The 19,251-nt window shown below is 39.5% G+C and overlaps 1 protein-coding gene across 1 annotated transcript in view; it reads right to left on the bottom strand.

The window, feature by feature from the left end:
* The window catches only part of ALG5 (ALG5 dolichyl-phosphate beta-glucosyltransferase), a 227,600-nt gene extending 218,760 nt beyond the window's left edge, over positions 1-8,840 (bottom strand). The window contains exon 1 of the mRNA XM_078657186.1: positions 8,644-8,840. Coding sequence (XP_078513312.1) covers positions 8,644-8,703 — 60 coding nt within the window. The 5' untranslated portion in view covers positions 8,704-8,840. The remainder of the gene's footprint in view (positions 1-8,643) is intronic.
* Positions 8,841-19,251: the final 10,411 nt, after the last annotated feature.

Genomic DNA, 19,251 nt, shown 5'->3' with positions numbered 1-19,251 from the left:
CCCACTTCGGCCATCAACGCATTCCCGTAGTCCAGGCGACTCATAACCATAGCCTGGACCGCGGTTCTCTAATGTTTTAATGGCACATAAGGGAGTATCTTGCATAGAAGGTGTAATAACAGGAGCTGATAGTAGTCGCAATATGATCCTTCATAGTGAGAGTCTGTTCCAATTTTAATCCAAGATTTTTTACGGATTGAGTTGGAGGGGGAGCCGTTCCCAGGTGTGCAGTAAACTAAGTCCAGAATTTGTATCTGCTGCCATTTTCTTGTGTGGTATTCCGTTTTAGGTGTGTGTATTAAAGTAATTTTCTTATCGAAGTAGAGCTGGACATTCAGTTATTCTGCTGCTGGGTGGCTGTTGAGTCTTTAATGTGTGCACCTTCATCCATGAAAAGCCTCTGACAGCTCGCCATCGCTACCACTTGCTAGTCAAGAGCTGACAGGGTTGTACTTGACCCATCTTGCTGAGCAATAGAAGGATAATCCCTGATACATTAGAGGGAAACGACCACAGTTGAAGCCCAGTGCCCCTGCTGGGCCCCCAACAGGGTCTGACAGAAGCCATGTGGTGAACGATGCCATAAAATACATCAGAATCCGAGCTAACAGCATGAAACGTACACACATTCTAGAATGCTTTCTGTTGATGATTGTTAGAGATACAGTGATGGGGAAAGGATTGTTTTTCATCAACACTGGATGGCTCCTTTAAGGCTGAAAATGTTCACAAATACCAAGTTTGTGAAAAACAATTTTAAAATTCAGACTGCTAGATTTATGTTATCACAACCATACATCAGAATAACGGTAGGAGATACAGGTTGTGAATCAATCCCTATGCTGGTTCTATGCCACTGCAGCAGAAGTGAAATTATCAGATCAATCAGGACAGGTAGTCTTGAGCTGCCTTCAATATCATTCTGCATCAATGTCAATATACCTATATAAAATATTTTTGTGCGAGATACCCAATTAGACTGGAGACTAAATAGATTCTATAGTGTTGCAGCCGGCAGGATAATAGGATTACAGAATCGGGATAGGTGGTCTGATTTTGCATTCATTTTTTATTCATCTGTACCTCGTTACATAGATATATTGTAATAGTGTGAGAGCACTGGCAGTCCTAAAAGCCATGTTGAGCTAGTGTTGCAGTTGGCATGGAACTAGGCACATTCATTTAGTCAGTAAGTCTCTATATGCATCCTGCTTTGTACATATTTAATGTAGTAATGTTTCTTTAAACTATGTGCATCTTTCAGTAATGTTCTTGTTCTACTTAGAACCCCCACTGCTGCTAGGCACCAGGTCAGTTTCACTGTTCCTGTCTGCCAGCCAGATGCAGTTTGTTGCTGTGCCGCAATTTATGGATTAAAGATAATTAAATTAATATGTTTCAGTCATTACTGTAACATAATTTGGCGACGAGGGTCAACTGAGAAGATTGCACACTCCATCAACATTGTAGCGGCACAGGCGTGGAGTAAATCGGAATTTAAGAGGAATCTGGATTTAAATTTCTACGAAATATTGCTGGAAGTAATTGTGCTACACTTTCCTGGAAACCAGAACTTTCTATATACTTTCGCCTTGGAGAGGAGACTTTTAAACTTATTGAGGTATTTCCTATAAGCTTCAGATAAGCTTTACTTTTCAAACTTACTGGCTGTTTCTGTGGCGTGTGCCTTCTTACTTTCCTCGAGACGGCATCTTGGCTTCCTGCTCTCGCGACTACGAAGGAAGATCCTCAGCTTTGCCGTGTACGGAGAGTTTGACGTTACGCGACGCGCTACGTCATTGGTTGAAACGTGGCGGCCATTTTGTTTATCAGTCTCCTTGACAACAAGTCACCGAGTGGAAGGATTTTACGAAAGTTTCATGTATGCTGCACTTATAATACTTTAGCGGCATCAATTTATCGGAAGATAAGTCACTGGTGATTATTTATTTTTAAATAAAAACGAACAGCATCGTTTTTGTCCTATTTTTGGTGCCAGGTGAGACATTTCTTCATTGCATACGACGTTGGATGTTTTGAATAGTTATAAGCCTCATGGTTATTTACTTTTCATCAATATTTTATCACCACATATAATGTATATATATATATATATATATATATATTTTTTTTATTATTATTATTTAATATTACCATCATTTTAAGAGTGAACTCATCATTATTACCATCATTTAAAGGGTAAACTCATGGCCATGCAATTTGATCCACCAGACAAATTTTTGCAACATAAAGGAGATCCTCCGTTGCCATGGACAAGGTGGAAAGAGGAATTTATCAATTACATGAAGGCTATCGATGGCGAACGGATGGGAGCAGAGAGAAAAAGAAGTATTCTTTTACATTGTTTAGGCTCTGAAGGACAAATGGTGTTTAGGGCTTTGCCACAAATTTCACCTTCTGAGGGGGAGGGCGAGGGCACTAATGTTTATAAGGAAGCTTTATTAAGATTAGAGAAGAGGTTTAAACCTGTGACAAATATTGCTTTAAACAGGTATAAGTTCTATACCAGAGCGCAACTGGATACAGAATCGTTTGATGAGTTTATTACTGCTCTAAGGTCATTCTCCATACATTGTAATTTTGGTAGTATGTGTGATGAGATGTTGAGAGACCAAATTATTGTTCATGTTAAAAATAAGAAAACACAGGAACGATTGTGGGAATTGGGTGATCCAAAGTTATCTGAAGCCATTGCAATTGCCAAATCTTTAGAACAGTCTGAATAGTGGATGAGTACAATTAAGAAACACAGTGAACAGAAGGCTGATGCTGTGGATGAGGTATGTTTGGTAAAACGCACAGAATCAGTTACCAATGGAAATCCACATCATAATTCCAATTTCAATTCTAATAGGATAAATGTTCAAGGAAATGTCAGAAGATTTGACAAGTCGTTCATATGTTTTAGATGTGGTAGTAGAACACATTTAGCTTCATAGGGGGGATGCCCCGCTATCAACAGAGAGTGTAGGAAGTGTGGTAGGTCAGGACATTTTTCAAACATGTGTAGAGATGTTAAGAAATGTATCCCTAATCCTCAAGCAAAGGTAGCATCGGTCATGGAAGAAATTCCCAAAGAGAGTAAGTGCGAATGTTATGGGAATCACTGTGAGGACAAGAAGGATTTTGTGGTATGTTTGATGGAGGGTGTCTCAAATGTAAATGATCCCACGGATTGCATTTATATTAAAAAACCTTTGTGTGAGGTTGAAGTCTTAAATATTAAATTAGAACTCATGGCTGACTCAGGTTCTCCTTGGACGATTATTACAAAGGAGTATTTTGATTTACGACTTAGTGCTGTCCTTAGTCTTAAGAATATTTTTCCATCCGACATTTGTGCTGTAAGCTTTAATGAGGATAAAATGGAGATGTTAGGTTTTTTGTAGTGGATCTTACTTTTAAAAATAAATGTTTGAGTGTCAAATTATATATAGCCATCAAAGGTGTTAATGTTTTGGGATGGAGAGACCAGTGGAAGTTTGAAATTATTCTCAATCCTCGTGCTGAAGAGCCAGTGATGTTGGATAGTAATGTGGAGGCAGAAAATATTGTAGTTGTAAAAGAGGAAGATTCAAATAAGTTAGAAATGTTAGTTAAAGAAGAGTTCAAAGATGTTTTCTCGGATACTTTGGGAAAAATCAAGGACTATTCACATGGAATCAAACTTAAAAATGGTGCGATGCCTCTCAAACAAAAACTAAGAGGTGTACCTATAAATGTTAGAGAGGAGCTTAAGAAAATGTTAAATGATTTAGTTGCAGAGGGTATTATAGAGCCTATTGAGTCGGCAGAATGGGTTTCTCCCATTGTTTTAGTGAGGAAACCCGATAAAATTTAAGAATGTGTGTGGACCTTCATGCTCTTAATGCTGGTATCATTGTGGATGGTCATCCTCTTCCAAACATAAATGAAGTGGTATCGATGTTGGAGGGGGCCAAGGTGTTTTCAACTTTAGACCTGAGATCAGCCTATCATCAGGTACCTCTTACTGAAGACTCAAAATGCCTAACAGCTTTTATCACCCCCCAAGGAATATATCAGTACACTAGAATGACGATTGGGTTAGCATCGGCTGCTTCAGTATTTCGAAGAGTAATGTTCAATATCTTTAGAGATTTGGATACGTTTGTTAGATGCTTCCAGGATGACATTTTGATTTTTTCAGCTAATAATGATGATCATTTGCAACATTTAAGATGCGTGTGTGGAAAATTGAAAGAAAATGGTCTTACTTTGAATCTTAGCAAATGTAAAATGTTCAAACACTCTGTAGAGTACTTGGGACACACGTTGTCAGGAGATGGGGTGGTTCCAAAAAAATCTAATGTTGATGGTATCACTAATGCTCCTCCTCCTGAAAATAAGGAACAATTGCTCTCGTTCGCAGGTATGTGCGAATACTATAGTAAATTTGTATACAATTTTGCATCCAAGATGGAGCCTTTAAGGAAGCTTCTTAGACATAATGCTGTGTTTGTTTGGGAACAAGAACAACAAAAAGCTTTTAATCTCATCAAGTCTGATATCCTAAAAGCGCCTACTCTAAGACCGTTTTGTTTGAACAAAATGTGAATAATCACGGTGGATGCTAGCAGGTATGGTTTGGGCTCTGTACTGTCTCAAATTTCGGGTAAGGAGGAGTGGAATGTTTGTTTTGCTTCACGTACACTTAATGAAACTGAAAGGAGGTATGCGGTTATAGAAAAGGAATTGTTAGCATCTGGGCCATAGAACATTTTCGCAATTCCATATGGGGTAGTAAGTTTCTTTTGAGAACTGATCATAAACCAATGGTAAACATTTTGTCTACGGGTGGTGGATGGAGTTCTACTGCTCCTATAGCTAGGTTGACTTCAAGATTGCAGGAATATTGTTTTACAGCAGAGTTTGTTCCAGGTAAAAAGAATGTCACAGCAGATTTTATGTCTCGCATGCCTTGTAAATCAAGTAGTGATGGAATGTCTGTTGAGAAAGAAGTTGTTACTTGTTTACAAGATGTCATTTCGGGTTCATTTGAAGATATTTCTGAACAGGCTTGGAACCTTGCAGATGATCATGATATCACTTTACAAACCATCAAGAAGTACATTCTGGAGGGTTGGCCTGATAAAAAGAATATTATGAAAGGTGCCATTCCCATGTTTACTATTTTTAATGAGCTGGAATTAGAAAATGGTTTGGTTTTTAAGTCTGGAAAATGTGTGCCTCCTTTTGAAATGCAAAATGTAATTTTAGATATTGCTCATAGAATGCATCCTGGAATGTCTGCCATGAAGCGTCTTATTAGAAATTATTTTTGGTGTCCGGGTATTGATAGAATGGCGGATCGCAAGGTAAGAGAATATGATGTTTGTATGGGAAGTGAGAAGATGTTTAGGGTTAATGTTCCTCCATTAAAAACTTCGATCTGGCCAAATGAACCTTGGAAGAAAATTGCTTTAGATATTTCAGGTCCCTTTATGTGTCTTCCACTTGACTCCCGTTATGCTCTAGTTTTGGTTGATTACCACTCTAAGTGGCCGGAGGTTAAGTTTGTTTCTTCAGTTTCCACTAATATAGTCATTGAGTTTTTCAAGGAGGTGTTTTCCAGAGAAGGGTGTCCTTCTGTTCTTGTAACAGATAATGGGGTGCAACTTACCTCTTTGGAAATGGAAAACTTTCTCAAACTACAAAACATTAAACATTGTACTGTGTCTGTTTATGAACCTCATGAGAATGGTTTAGTTGAACGTTTCAACAGGGTATTGAAGGGTTTTGTTTCTGATGTCATCAAGTTGGGTTCTGGGTGGAGGAACTTTTTAAGAGAAAAACTTTGGTTATACAGAATAACTCCACATTCTACAACAGAAGTTAGTCCTTTCCGGTTATTAAGAGGGCGTGATCCAGCCTCTACTATTTGTCCATGGTGGTTTAAGGACAAGTGTGCCAATAAATCATTTTCTGATGATCTTGTTAAGAATGTTGTAGAAAAAGTGGAGTGCAAACAAGCCAAGGTTAGAGAATGGTATGACAACAAGTGGAAGGTAAAAAAATCACATTTTTGTATTGGTGATTGGGTCAGGATTAGGAAACCTGGTTTTATCACCAAATGTTCAAACAAATTTGGTAAACCTGTTAAAGTTGTTAAGGTGTTTAGTAACAGTGTTATTACTCAAGATGGTAAGTTATGGAACATCAAACGTGTTGCTTAATGTCCTTCTTTGCAAGGTATTACCAATTGTCCATCTGTGCATAATGCTACTGTGCCTGATGTACAGTTAAGTTCTAATGGTGATGTTGCTTCAAGAGTTAAGATGTCTGTTCGCTCCAGATGTCCACCTAGAAGGTTTGCTGATTATGTATCCTGAATGTTCTGCTCTTTTGGCAGTTCACGTTTCTTCCTTTATTTTGTTGCTGTTTTCCTTTGCTAAAGAAAGGAGATGTGTTACATCCTGCTTTGTACATATTTAATGTAGTAATGTTTCTTTAAACTATGTGCATCTTTCAGTAATGTTCTTGTTCTACTTAGAACCCCCACGGCTGCTAGGCACCAGGTCAGTTGCACTGTACTTGTCTGCCAGCCAGATGCAGTTTGTTGCTGTGCCGCAATTTATGGATTAAAAATAATTAAATTAATATGTTTCAGTCATTACTGTAACAGACTTCCATATCTATGTATTCATTTATTCATAATGTAGTTGTAATATAACTGCTTAAACGTATCTAGAAACTAAGTGGAATCAGTGATCTTTCCTCAGACACAGGCAAAGACAGGCTAAATTGCTACATAAAATCTTCCAACATCTCCAATGTCAAACAAAACTTCATGGTCAACACTACTTGTACACTGTAAAAACCTAAACACATTAGCTTTGTCGATACTGCTTTGGGGAAGGGGGCTTGTTCTAGCACCTATTACAATGATTCTTAGAAAGGAATACTTTTTAAATACAGATGCATTGCACGAATTAGAAGCACACCATTCATTCGAAAAAGTTTATAATATTTAATGTATGTTAGTACTAATACAGTGCTAATGAGCTCAAAGAGCATTTCAAGAAGTTGCCTTTTTGCAGCATTTGACTGACATCTCTTAGCTTAGTCATGTCTACTAAGCACGTTCCTGGGGCATGGGATTCGCAAGCTCAGAACAACTATGTGCATGTGCTATGTTACCCAGTCTGAGAATAGTGCAGATGAACGTGAATACAGATGTGCATTTCTGTGAACCTATTATGCTTGAAGCTGCAGTGTGCAATTCGAATGCCTCGGGGGCAGTGTAAAGAGCATAGGGAGGGTTTGTATTGTTGCAATGAGATGTACTGGGGTATGTGCTGGTGATGACACAAAGTTGGGAATTATCCCGAGGTTACACGAAACCCCATTAGACAGAGCTACGTTTTACTTCTGCAATGGTTACATGTGTCAAACATGGTTCAGGCAATTTGGAAGCTATATTGCTGTGCATGGAGTTAAACAGGAGTTAGTGCAAACATTCAGTGTGAATGCAGAGTATAGTGTGTCAGATTAAAAGGGTGTGTGGGCACTACAAAGGGTATTGAAAAATAGGTATAGGGATTCGTGTAGATCTTGCTTAAGGTGGCAGACTGTAAAGTGGATGAATGGGTGCGAAAAAGAATGGCTGTGCATTATTGTGACAAAAAAAAGATTGTTTTTTTTCTAGGTATCAATCTCTCTAAATAGCTCAATAATGGCATAGCCAGAAATAAGATCACATTAGCTTTAGTAGGACAATAACATCACCCCAAATCATTACATTAATTTGGATCCATGGTTGCAGAAATGAATGCGCGATTTCAAGCCCACATGACACACTGACTTACAAAGGACGTGAATATATTGCCTTTATTCACTGTGGCCAACTTTAACCTTAAACACACACACACACTTAGTCTTTAATTCTAGCAGCAGCTTCCAAATATACATTTCAAGGAACTGCGGTCTTCAGAGGAATTTTTGTTGTTTTCAACCTGTCAACAAGTTACATCCACAGCTTTCCCAAAAGCAGTAGATGATGGAATAACAATGCCTTTTTGAAAAGCACTCGTTCACCCGTGGGTGTCTTGGCGAGGAATGACGCTGCACTGTTGGTAAGAAAGCAGTAGGTTATTGCCTAACTTAATAGGGGTGGCAGGGTGGCAGTGACAAGCAACACGCTGCCTTGTGAGAGCGTTTATATTAAAAGCCCAGCACACTGAGAGCCCTGCATTGCACTTTTAATGCAGGGAGGTCAGTTGTGACAAAGCAGGGACGTTATCGTGAGTGCTTACCACGTTTTAGTGAATGAGAGTACGATGCAATGCAAGTTCTGGTTGTTCAGTATATCTGTGCTTGGTGTTGCTAGTGGGAGAGATGATAATTACCCAACAGAGGCATAGGTTCACTACATATGCCACCGCAGATCTGCTCTAAAGCGCTGCCCTGCTGTCGGTTTGTGCAGTGATTGCACAGATATGAAATCTGGGAGCAAACAAGTGCACTGAAAGTGCCAAGAAGCAGTGTGAATACAACCGAGTTATAATGAATGTGCGGAGTTTCACTGAATAGAACTAAAGCGAGCAAGCTGGCGTGCAAAATGTGCAGTCAGGTCCAAAGTGAATGGCAGTCTTCTCTACTTACCAAACTGAGCAGAGAAGAAACCAGCGCCGCCAGGATCTGCAGAGCATCGCACAGTTCCATGGCGTGGATGTATGGCAGAACTAGCCCATGGCGGAACAGGTGAGTCCGGAAACATGAGCTGAAGCAGGAACCAACAGCTCACATCCACCGATGCGGAAGTGTTCAGCCACCCCACCAGTATTGCTTGGCTCCGCCTCCAGCAGCGCTGTCACTTGCTCCATCCTACTACGGTAGCCGATGAGACTTCCCCACGTTAAGCGTCCTGACGTTACGCCGTAAGGTCGCAGTGACGCCGCGTCTGGTTATTTTTGGAGGGATCCAACGCAGCCGAATACAGTCCTAAGGTTGTTTCCTGGGCGCTACCGACTTGTTTCAAACAAATTTGATATGGGATTTTTTTAGTTTTCTTATGCAACACAAATTGATGCTTTTATTTGCGAATAATGACTATACACGTATGATGGGACACGGACATACAGTTAAAATCTATATTATTGGATTTTTTCCAGACAGTACAATAGTTCATAGCTGGCAAGGTTATGAAGTCCATGCCTGAACACCAGTTCCAGGCTATTGTATCGGGATAGATGCACGATGCGAGCAAGATTTTTTTTAAATCATTTTGATTGAAATATATAAAACAAGCAAACAAATAAAGAAACATATGACAGGGAAAATAATTACAACAATACAGCAAATAAGACAGCATCTAAATACCCATATAAGAAAGTTATTACAAGGATGATAAAGTTAACAATAATAACCTTGGTAACGAATAAAATAATAATAATAATAATAATAGTTGCAGTAATAAATGCTCAAGTTCCAAGAAGGGCATTCACAACAGATCTTTCTTTCAATAGCATACAGGTGACCACGCAAAAGCATGTTTCACATAAGGATTTGTAAAGATGGTTACTTCATTAGATTTGAAGAAATAATGTAGATGAGAAACGATGGGTAGAAATTAAAGTAGAAGTTAATTCTTCTGAAGTAGGCAGCATTAATACAGGAGCACGTCTGTCACATCCTATGTCCAACTGCTGAATGGCTTATTCAGCAGTTGGAGTGTATAGAGAAACATTCTCCACGAGCAATGCACCTTTGAAGAGAAACACTCATCAAGAGGTGCGCGCTGTGGAATACAGTGAAAATTTTTCTAGCTAACGCGACAAAGAATTTTCAATTCTATTGATAGAGCGCGCAGGTCACCCGCCTACAATTTTACCAAATTGTCACCTGGGCCCACATCCAATTTAATTTTATAAAGGTTAGGTAACCTGGGCACTGACTATCAGATATTAGGGTTTCCTTGTCACTGGTACCTATGATCACAATGGATCAGGAAGTTAGTTGCAAAGAAAGGCAGACAACAACCCAAATAACATTTGCACTTATATAATGACCACAGACTCGGGAAGTTTTGAAAACCTTTATCTAACCTTCATCAAAAGTCATGAGCCAAAGGTTTACAGCAAGCAAGCTATCAATAATCAGAATCATTAAAAGTGTATAACCATGCAAAAGATATATTATGCCAACCATTTAGAATTCTAAAGGGAAGGTAAGAACAAGGAACATACTGAAATGAATTTATAGAAATCAGACTTGAAATGGTATTTTCTAAAGGACGGGAAAAATAAGGGACATGCTATAAGCCACAGTTTAATCGCTTTCAAGAGGGTGGGTAGAAGAGGGAACACAATTATACTGACGTAACTGAATTTACCATGTAACTATGGGGAAGGTAAGAAAATGGACCACACTAATAATTCAAAGTAATCACTTCAGTTTTCAAGTAAAGGGAGGGTAAAGAAAAGAATCATCTATTTATTCATAAACAGATACTTAACATCCAACTATAAGGTAGGGGAAAAAATGGAACAGGCTAATAAAAGTGAAATTCACGACTTAGTACTTTGTCACAAAGGAAGGGGAAAGAAAAGGAACATATGCAATTATAACTTCAGCAAGATTAAGGGAATGGTAAGAAAAGGGCGCAAATGTGTTTCCCTCACAGATTTATATTTACCTAGAACGGTGTGAAGACTAACCCTGGCCACGGGTCAGTTAAGGACAGAAACCCCGAAAGTTGCAAGCGCCAGTAGGCCAGCAAGTGCAGGTCAAAGACAGGACAGGAAAACCAGATTTAGATCAGAACCGGACCACCAAGTTGAGACCAGCACCCGCAGTTCAGTTGCAACGCCTGCGCTACACCTTCTCTGCAGTTATTAGTCAGAACCCCGATTGGGTTATCGAATTCCCCAGCAAAGTGCTTCGCCAGCATATCAGGTCCCAGAACCCCGATTGGGTCATCGAGTCTTCTGACAGAGTGCTCCGCAGCACCTCTGTTCTCGATCAGCTATTGAGTGCGTTGGGTCAGTGACAGGTCAGCTATTCGGACAAGTCGGACAATTTCTCTAGCTAAACCTAGGCTAGTTATACTATTTTCCAGGTCAGTGTACCACCCCCAATGTTGCAAGTGTAAGGATCCCCAATTTCGATTGGTCAAAGGAGGAGGACAGGTCATCACACCACCACAATTTTGAACTTTCTCAGTCTCCTTATTTAAATTTTGTATACGCCCATTAAATTTCAGGTTCTCATGACATAATGCTTTACACATAACAATGGTGAATTTAACACTGTATACAATGTAATAATTTCAGTACAGTTCAGCTTCTTCGGGCTGGGTTAGGGTTCGTCTTCCCAGGCGCATCTTGGCTGTTGCTGCCATCCCGCAGGGTTTCAATGACAGGAGAATTCAACCCTCCTTTCGTAGCGTCCCGCGTGCAAAGGACTTTCAAAATGGAGTATTCCCGTATCTCAGGCCCAAAGTTTATGATACATGAAAGGTAAAAGGAAACAGTCTTAAAACACAGAATAAATGATTTCACTGTATACCATGAGTCTCTACACTACTCCCATTACTTTATAATAGACTATAGCATTAAGATTAAGCAGAACGAACAGCTTAGAAAAAGCAGCAATGCAAGCTTCTCGCATGTGAGAACACAAAGCAGCCATCTTAGCTCTACTGCGCAAGTGCAAACAGTTTCCCTCCAAGACAACGAATACGTCACATCACATGGGTATGACCGACGCATGCTCAGTCTAAATTCCAGCATAGCAGTGGCCATTTTAGATTGCAAGCGTATTAATATTATTAAACACATAAGCAAGCTTCACTCGGATACCCCGTGTAAAGGGAAAATATGCACAATTAGTAAAACAAACATGTTGGTTACATTATTAACGTTATTCGAGGATCATGAGTCCAAGCAAGTCGCTTCATTTGCGAATCCTTGCTCCATCAATCCCCTCTTTGATGATAATTTATATCATCCCAATTAATGGAACCAGGTGCCAACTTTTCACATTTCACCCATTTCAATCACTCCAAACCTTTTATTTAATTTTTTCTCAGCATCTTTATTAGGATGAGAATTTTTCATTTTCTTATAAATCTCATTATTCAATTCTTCTAATTCGAGTTCTTCGACATTTCTTTTCACTCCTCGCCTATTCACAGAATTTTTCTTTTTGTGTTTTCGACATTTGCAGCTAATTATTATAATGAGCACTACTAAACCTATTCCCGATATTGGCATCAGTATTTTGCTCACAAGACTTTTACCTAAATTAGAAAACCAACTACCTACTGCAGAGAGACCATCAGTAAGTCTCTTCCAGGCACTGTCAACCTCCAGTGGTTTGAGCTCTTTTTCCAAATTTGTAATATTTCTCACGTACCCTTTGATTTCAACACTTCTGTCAGGTATGTAAGTGCAACAATGTTGCACTTTCAAAATTCTGCAGACTCCGCCCTCTTTTGCCAATAATGTGTCAAGAGCAAGTCGATTTTGTAAAACCATTGATCTGATCGCAACCAATTCGGTATTGACCATCAGGAAACCCCCAGCAGTGTCAGTTGATAACCGATCTACTACTGTTGACAATTTGCAAATTCTGTGTGTATTCAGAGCCACTCCCACTGTAGGTATCAATGCACTAAAAATATCACCTACTATTTCACCAAACCTTTCTCTTTTACTTCGTACTAATTCATTAGTTCTTTCAGTGCTTCCAGTGTTTTTACCCACATGGTATATCTTTGGGAAGACAATACCAAAGTAACAGCTCCCGTACCAATGGTCAGGCAATTTGAAATAAGCCTTGTTTCCACATATATAATAAATTCCAGGAAACGCAGGTTCTGACCCATCTTTGAAACCCCAACCCCCAATTACCTTGTAATTGCGTTCGCATTCACTGGAAACTATGAATATATTGTTATAATAACTGGTTCTTTCTCTTCGAAGACAAAGTTTCCCTATCTTTTCGAAATCCAGCAACATAGCAGCATTAGCCCCACCATTCGAGGTGCTCCCCATGCGTTCAGCCCATTTAGGAGTTTTCTGATTCTTGTCTTTTGCTTTCTTTTAGAAACGTTCTCTTCTTTTCTCTACCATGTTCAGAAACATTTTCTCTTTTTCGTGTAATAAACATGTCAAGTTATCTCTGTGTGCGTCAACTATATTTATTTTACCTACAGTTAGAAAATATTCACTCATGTATTTTGCTACATCCCTAGTTGTATGTACAGGGTTCAGGTTTCTTCGTACAGGAAGTTCCGAAAATATCACATCTAAGTTTGAATAATAATACTGTAAAGGTCCTCTTCTATAGAATAAACTAGTCAGAATACTACAGGAAATTCCATAGGTTAGTGGCAGATGGTGGTATGTCACACCCTCAGCTACTGAGGTAGGCAGCCTCATGCAGACATAGCAATCTTCTTTTTCCATTGCTTCTACATAATGTACTAACAGATTTGCAAATACATTTAAATGAGTTTTGTTCTTAATTCTATTATAGTGTAATCCTTCCTCATCTGGTGCTTCTAATTCTACTTTTGTTTGTTTAAGGCTAAGTGCTCTCTCTGGTGTATCAGCTCTTCGTGGTGTATTTCTAGTTTGTAATTCTGTGTCTTTCGGTAATTTATTAGTAGGGACAGGTTTGTGTCTTTACTCATCATAGAAGGAATAGCTATAGTTAGTCCTATCCAAAGTATAAGTTCTATTGCTACACTACATAAACATACTTTGCAGCATGTTTTTAAACAACCTCGTCTCGGTCTCCCACTTACAGAGGAATCAGACATTTTGACTCAAAAGAAGCTTCAACCCCTCTTTGTAACTTTGCACCGCTTGATTTGCTTGGGGCAACTTTCAGGTTGGTTTCACTTCTTCGTCGGTCTGGTCAGTAAACAATTCTTCATCATTTTCGTCACTTATTTCCAGGTTTTCAAAGTCTTCCAGTACAAGATAAGTCCATTCAGGACTCTGATACTTGTTATTCAGTCTTTTTATTTGGGCACTCCTTTCCTGGTTTTTATCACAGACGGATCAGTTTGACTTGAGACTTCATTCACCTGCTCGGGTTCTTCGTTGATTGTCTTTAGTCGCAGTCTTAGTCTCTTGACAAATCCAGGTACCTTCTGAGTCTTTTAACTGGCACTGTGTCTTGGCTTTCTTCAAACGCTCTTTTATTTTCATTCAGTTGTGGCTCATTTGTTTCACGATCATCTTCTGTGTTTCTCCCTAACTGACTAGGTCCAGGTCTTATGTCAATTTCTTCCGCCTGGTCACTAAACTGGCCTTGTTCAGGTATATGCTGAATTTGGCTTTGCTTTGTTTCGTTTTTTCTTCCTGAACAAAATTGTCTAGTCCTGTATGGTCCTGTTCAAGCTCTTCGAACTTTTGATTTTCTTCCGCTTGAACCTCCGCCCTAATTTCTATCTGTCCCTCAGGAGTTCTTGGAGGAGTGTCAATTACATATTCTTCCCCTATCTGGCACCTCCTCAGTATCAGATTTGATTTGGATTTCGATGATCTGAGTATCTCCCTCTACACCTGTCTTGTCCTCACTGTCCCACTGTCTATCTAAGTACGTTTGTGTTGTATGGTGATGATTCTTCTTCTGTTTTTGTTTCAAGTGCAAAGAAGGGGGATGTTGTATGGTGATTTCTCCTTCCTCTTTCTTCCTCTGCTCTCTAGTCTGTCTGTGTGGAATGTTGTATATGTCATGGAATGTTGGATGGGTGAACTGATTCAGTTGGTGACCGAAGGCTGGGCTGCCAGTGGGACAGCTCCTGGTGGGGCATATTTACAGAGATACTTACTGGCCTACTTTTCTATCCTGGCTTTAACATCATACCTATGTAACTCTGTATTACAATAAATACCTACTTGAAACCTACCACCTCTGGACCTTCCATCATTGCAACATTGGCGACGATTTGGTTTACAAAACCTGCGTGGATCCTATTTCAAAGGACTTACTTCTACAGCAATTATATATTTTTAAAAGACTGAAGCTGCTTCAAAGAACCCAAGCTTGTACCTACTCAGCAATATCCGTTGGCAGCCCCAGCCCCACCAGTGACAAAGACACCGTCAGCCTCAACTCGGGCATGCCAATTTTCTACACAAGCTTGGTGAGTTCTCTTAGATATTCTCCTCTGCCTTGGCTTCACTACGCTATTCATCTAGTGACTGCTGTGTGTTATGATCTCCTTCTCATCAAGTGCCCTTTTATTCAATGTCCTGTCTCTTCAATCATATTTTTCATAGAGTTACAGTCGGCCTGATCACCCTTCTGCTTTCTCTGTGTGGTATATATTAGAGTCAGTGACTTTTTACAACTTAAACATTTTGTTTTCTCCAATTGTTTGAGTCAAGTGCCAATTTGATAAGTATTTTTATCAGAGCAGAGTCTTCAATATATTTTTACCTACAGTTTACCTACAGTTTTGCTATGCCTGCAAGTGTCTGCGTTCTCTGTGGTGAGTCTGGCATCATCACTTTCACACACTGCCTGACATTTATCTATCAAGTCTGCCAACGCCACACGTTCACGCACTATCTGGTCAAGAAGCGTGCCTATTCTAGTATGTACCAGTGTACCTGAACCAAGATTTTCAATGAGTTCTGCCCTCGTTATTGAAGCTCATGGTCACAGAGCATTTCTGTCTGTATTTTCTGAACATTCAGCGCTGGAGCATCTCTGTGAAGCATTTGGCCAAATTTCTCACAGCACTGACTTTCCAGTTTTCAAGGTGGCAAGTTGGTACTTTATTTTATTTTGGCTCACTCGCTGTGTATCCTTTGAAATGTTTCATTTTATTAAAAAAAGAAATTAAATACGTTCTGTCCTACCTTGAAGTTCGTTGGAATTTGCTTGAGCCTTTCCAGTTTGAATGTTGCTCGTGCACACTTCATGCTTCCTCGGTGACGATGCCTTCTTCGTCATGACGTCTCCTCTTTGCTGCACGTTTAGTTTAATGCAAGTACGTACCTGCAGCCACCCGGTATGACGCACGTAGCGTGCCACCATTTTGTGCCTGCAGCTTCCTGGATGTTTTACAACACATGTCTGCCTGTCATCGCTTTCACGGAGCACCGAGGTTTTGAAGGTAATTATGACAGCTTTCTTGGAGCATCAAGGTTGAAGGTACTTTTATCTACTTCCATTAAAGTCGATTCGAGTACTGTTCAGTTTCTATGGATTTCTCAAAACAACGTGGGATTTCTTCTTTTGGACATGCTATTTGTCCGGGACAATTTCTTCTCAACATTTTAAATTCGTTTTTTTTACTTTTCAGAAGGACCGAATATTATCTAAGAGTCATTTCTTACATCTTTATGTTGTGCTAAGTGCGCTATCTACTGGTTTATTTCCACAGGGTTCACTGCTTTAGTTTTAACAGGTTCTTCTCATGTGAATTAACACTCGGCTACTAAGTCGGGTATCAGTGTTATTTCTTCTGGGGTTTATAGTACATGTTTATGTGTTTTAATATTGCCTGCCTGCAATCTTCATATTTTACTATGCTTTCACATGAAGACACCTATTATTTTACTTTTTACTGGCAGTTTTATTCTAGCATAGTAATTTTTTTTAATGTTATCACACCGCACTTTGATTTTTATTTATTTGGTTATTTAGGTGTGTATAAGACTCTTCTTATTTCAATATGCTTTATGTTAGGTGAAAATTGCGTATTACATGCTTTTAATTCTTTAAAATTTGTGTTGTTGATTATACATTGTATACAATTCTCTGAGTAAGGTATGTTATGAACACTTGCTTTTAATTCTTGAATTATTTTCTGCGAGTATTTCATGAAAGTGTTATATTTCAATGCTTACGTTTGACTTTTGAGCACGTTTAGTAAGTTGTTCCTTACATGTCATGAGTATTCATTTAATTTTATTCGCATGTGATATTGATATGCATCGATGTTTATACCTGCACTATTATTAATGATGATTTATCTAAAACTCGAGTGTTGCATTTGCAATGGTTCAGTGCACGGAACCCTGTATTTAAGTTGATGCCAGGTTACTGGCAAATTTAAATTCATGATTTTGTATTGTTTGGGCGTACTTGATGCCAGATTCCTGGCAAATTTGAATTAATGATTTTGTATTGCTTGGGCGTACTTGATGCCAGATTACTGGCAAACTTTAAATTCTTGATTTTGTATTGCTTGGGTGTACTCCTGTTAAATGTATATATCTTCTTTTCTCACCTCTTTTCTCACTTTGTAATGGAGTTTTCTCGTCAATTCTCCTGTTGGGAGTACTTCTCTTGCTTTTCTTTTCTTAGTGCTTTTGTTCGTTGGGTATTCTCCACTCCGGTCCGGCCAACTGGTTTGTGTTGATGTGTCCAAGTACTTTTCACTAACTTTTCTTTATTTCCTATTTTTCTCTATTTCTTGTAACTGTTTCACTCGTTCTTTTACCATTAAAGGGAGAAGATGTGTGCTCTCTTTTATTCAAGCTTCATTCTCTTATATTCAAGCTTCATTCTTTTATATTCAAGCTTCATCTCTTCTTTCTTATTCTAACTTGGTTCTTCTCTCCTTTAACCATTCTCTTCTTCTGACTTAGTATTGCTTATGACTTGGTGTTCGTGCCATGTCTTATTTCAACTGTCTTTGTGGCAGTAGTTCTTTTTCTGTTTATTACGTTTAGCTTGTTTTACTCATTTGTTGATTCTTCTTCTGTTTTTGTTTCAAGTGCAAAGAAGGGGGATGTTGTATGGTGATGATTCTTCTTCTGTTTTTGTTTCAAGTGCAAAGAAGGGGGATGTTGTATGGTGATTTCTCCTTCCTCTTTCTTCCTCTGCTCTCTAGCCTGTCTGTGTGGAATGTTGCATATGTCATGGAATGTTGGATGGGTGAACTGATTCAGTTGGTGACTGAAGGCTGAGCTGCCAGGAGGACAGCTCCTGGTGGGGCATATTTACAGAGATACTTACTGGCCTACTTTTCTATCCTGGCTTTAACATCATACCTATGTAACTCTGTATTACAATAAATACCTACTTGAAACCTACCACCTCTGGACCTTCCATCATTGCAACAGTTTGTCTTCTTGTTCTCACAGGATCTATAGTCAGGTCGATTACCGGGACCCAATCATCTTGACTGGAGCTCGGTTGTTTTCCTCCTCAGCTACTTCTGGATCAAGCTCTTGAGACCCTTCAGCTGCACAACCTTCAGCCTCAGTTTCTTCAGGTTCAGTCACTTTCTTCGTATGACTGGCATGGATCCACCGTTGTACTCCTGCACATTTCACAGCTGTTGTGGTAACCAGGATTACTTGTCGTGGTTTTCCCCACCCTGGAGCAAGGCAACTTTTCCGAGTATGTTTCTTTATTACGACCCAATCACCTGGGATCAGGTCATGTGCTGGAGTTGTTGGTTTGGCGACAGTGTCTTCCCCAACCTGGTGAGAGATAGAACGCACTTGGCCAGCCAGTTCTTTGCAGTATTCTAGTACCAAATCATCAGATATGCTTATCAGTTTGTATCCTGGTACCCATGCTTGCCGCATTGCTCTTCCCATCAATATCTCATGGGGACTCAAGCCTGTGTTCCGCTCTGGAATACTTCTGAGTCCCATTAAAACAAGTGGCAAAGCATCTGGCCATTCCATTTGAGTGGATTCACACATCTTTCCCAATCTCGATTTGATAGTGCCATTCAGTTGTTCTACCACTCCAGAAGCCTCTGGGTGATATGCACAGTGCAGTTTTTGCGTGATTTTGAATGCTTCACAAATTTGTCTTATCACTTCACTATGGAAATGCTTCCCTCTGTCTGATTCAATTGTAACCGGAAATCCGTACCGAGGTATAAGTTCCCTGAGTAACAATTTAGCTACAGTGATGCTATCATTCCTGCGGCAGGGTAAGCTTCCACCCATTTTTAGAACAGGCAGACAATGACAAGTATGTATGTCATTCCTCGACAAGGGGGTAATTGAATGAAGTCAAGTTGTAATCGTATAGAAAGGGCCCTCTGCCTTTCCAATCTTTCCTGGCAACACTACAGTTTTCTTTCCTGAGTTAAATTGCTGACAAACCAGACACCCCTGGCAGAGTGCCTCTGCTATGTTTCTGAATTTCGAATTGAACCATGCCTGTCTAACTATGCGTATCATAGCATCTCTTCCCAAATGTGTGTCTCCATGTATCAGCCTAGCCATAGGAGCAAGCAGACAGTCTGGCAACACAGGCATCCCATCAAGGTAACCA

The sequence above is a fragment of the Lissotriton helveticus genome, chromosome 8, assembly GCF_964261635.1.
Source record: "Lissotriton helveticus chromosome 8, aLisHel1.1, whole genome shotgun sequence".
NCBI lineage: Eukaryota > Metazoa > Chordata > Amphibia > Caudata > Salamandridae > Lissotriton > Lissotriton helveticus.
Note: the sequence above shows the minus strand (reverse complement) of the source record. Positions and strands in the feature narration are given on the sequence as shown.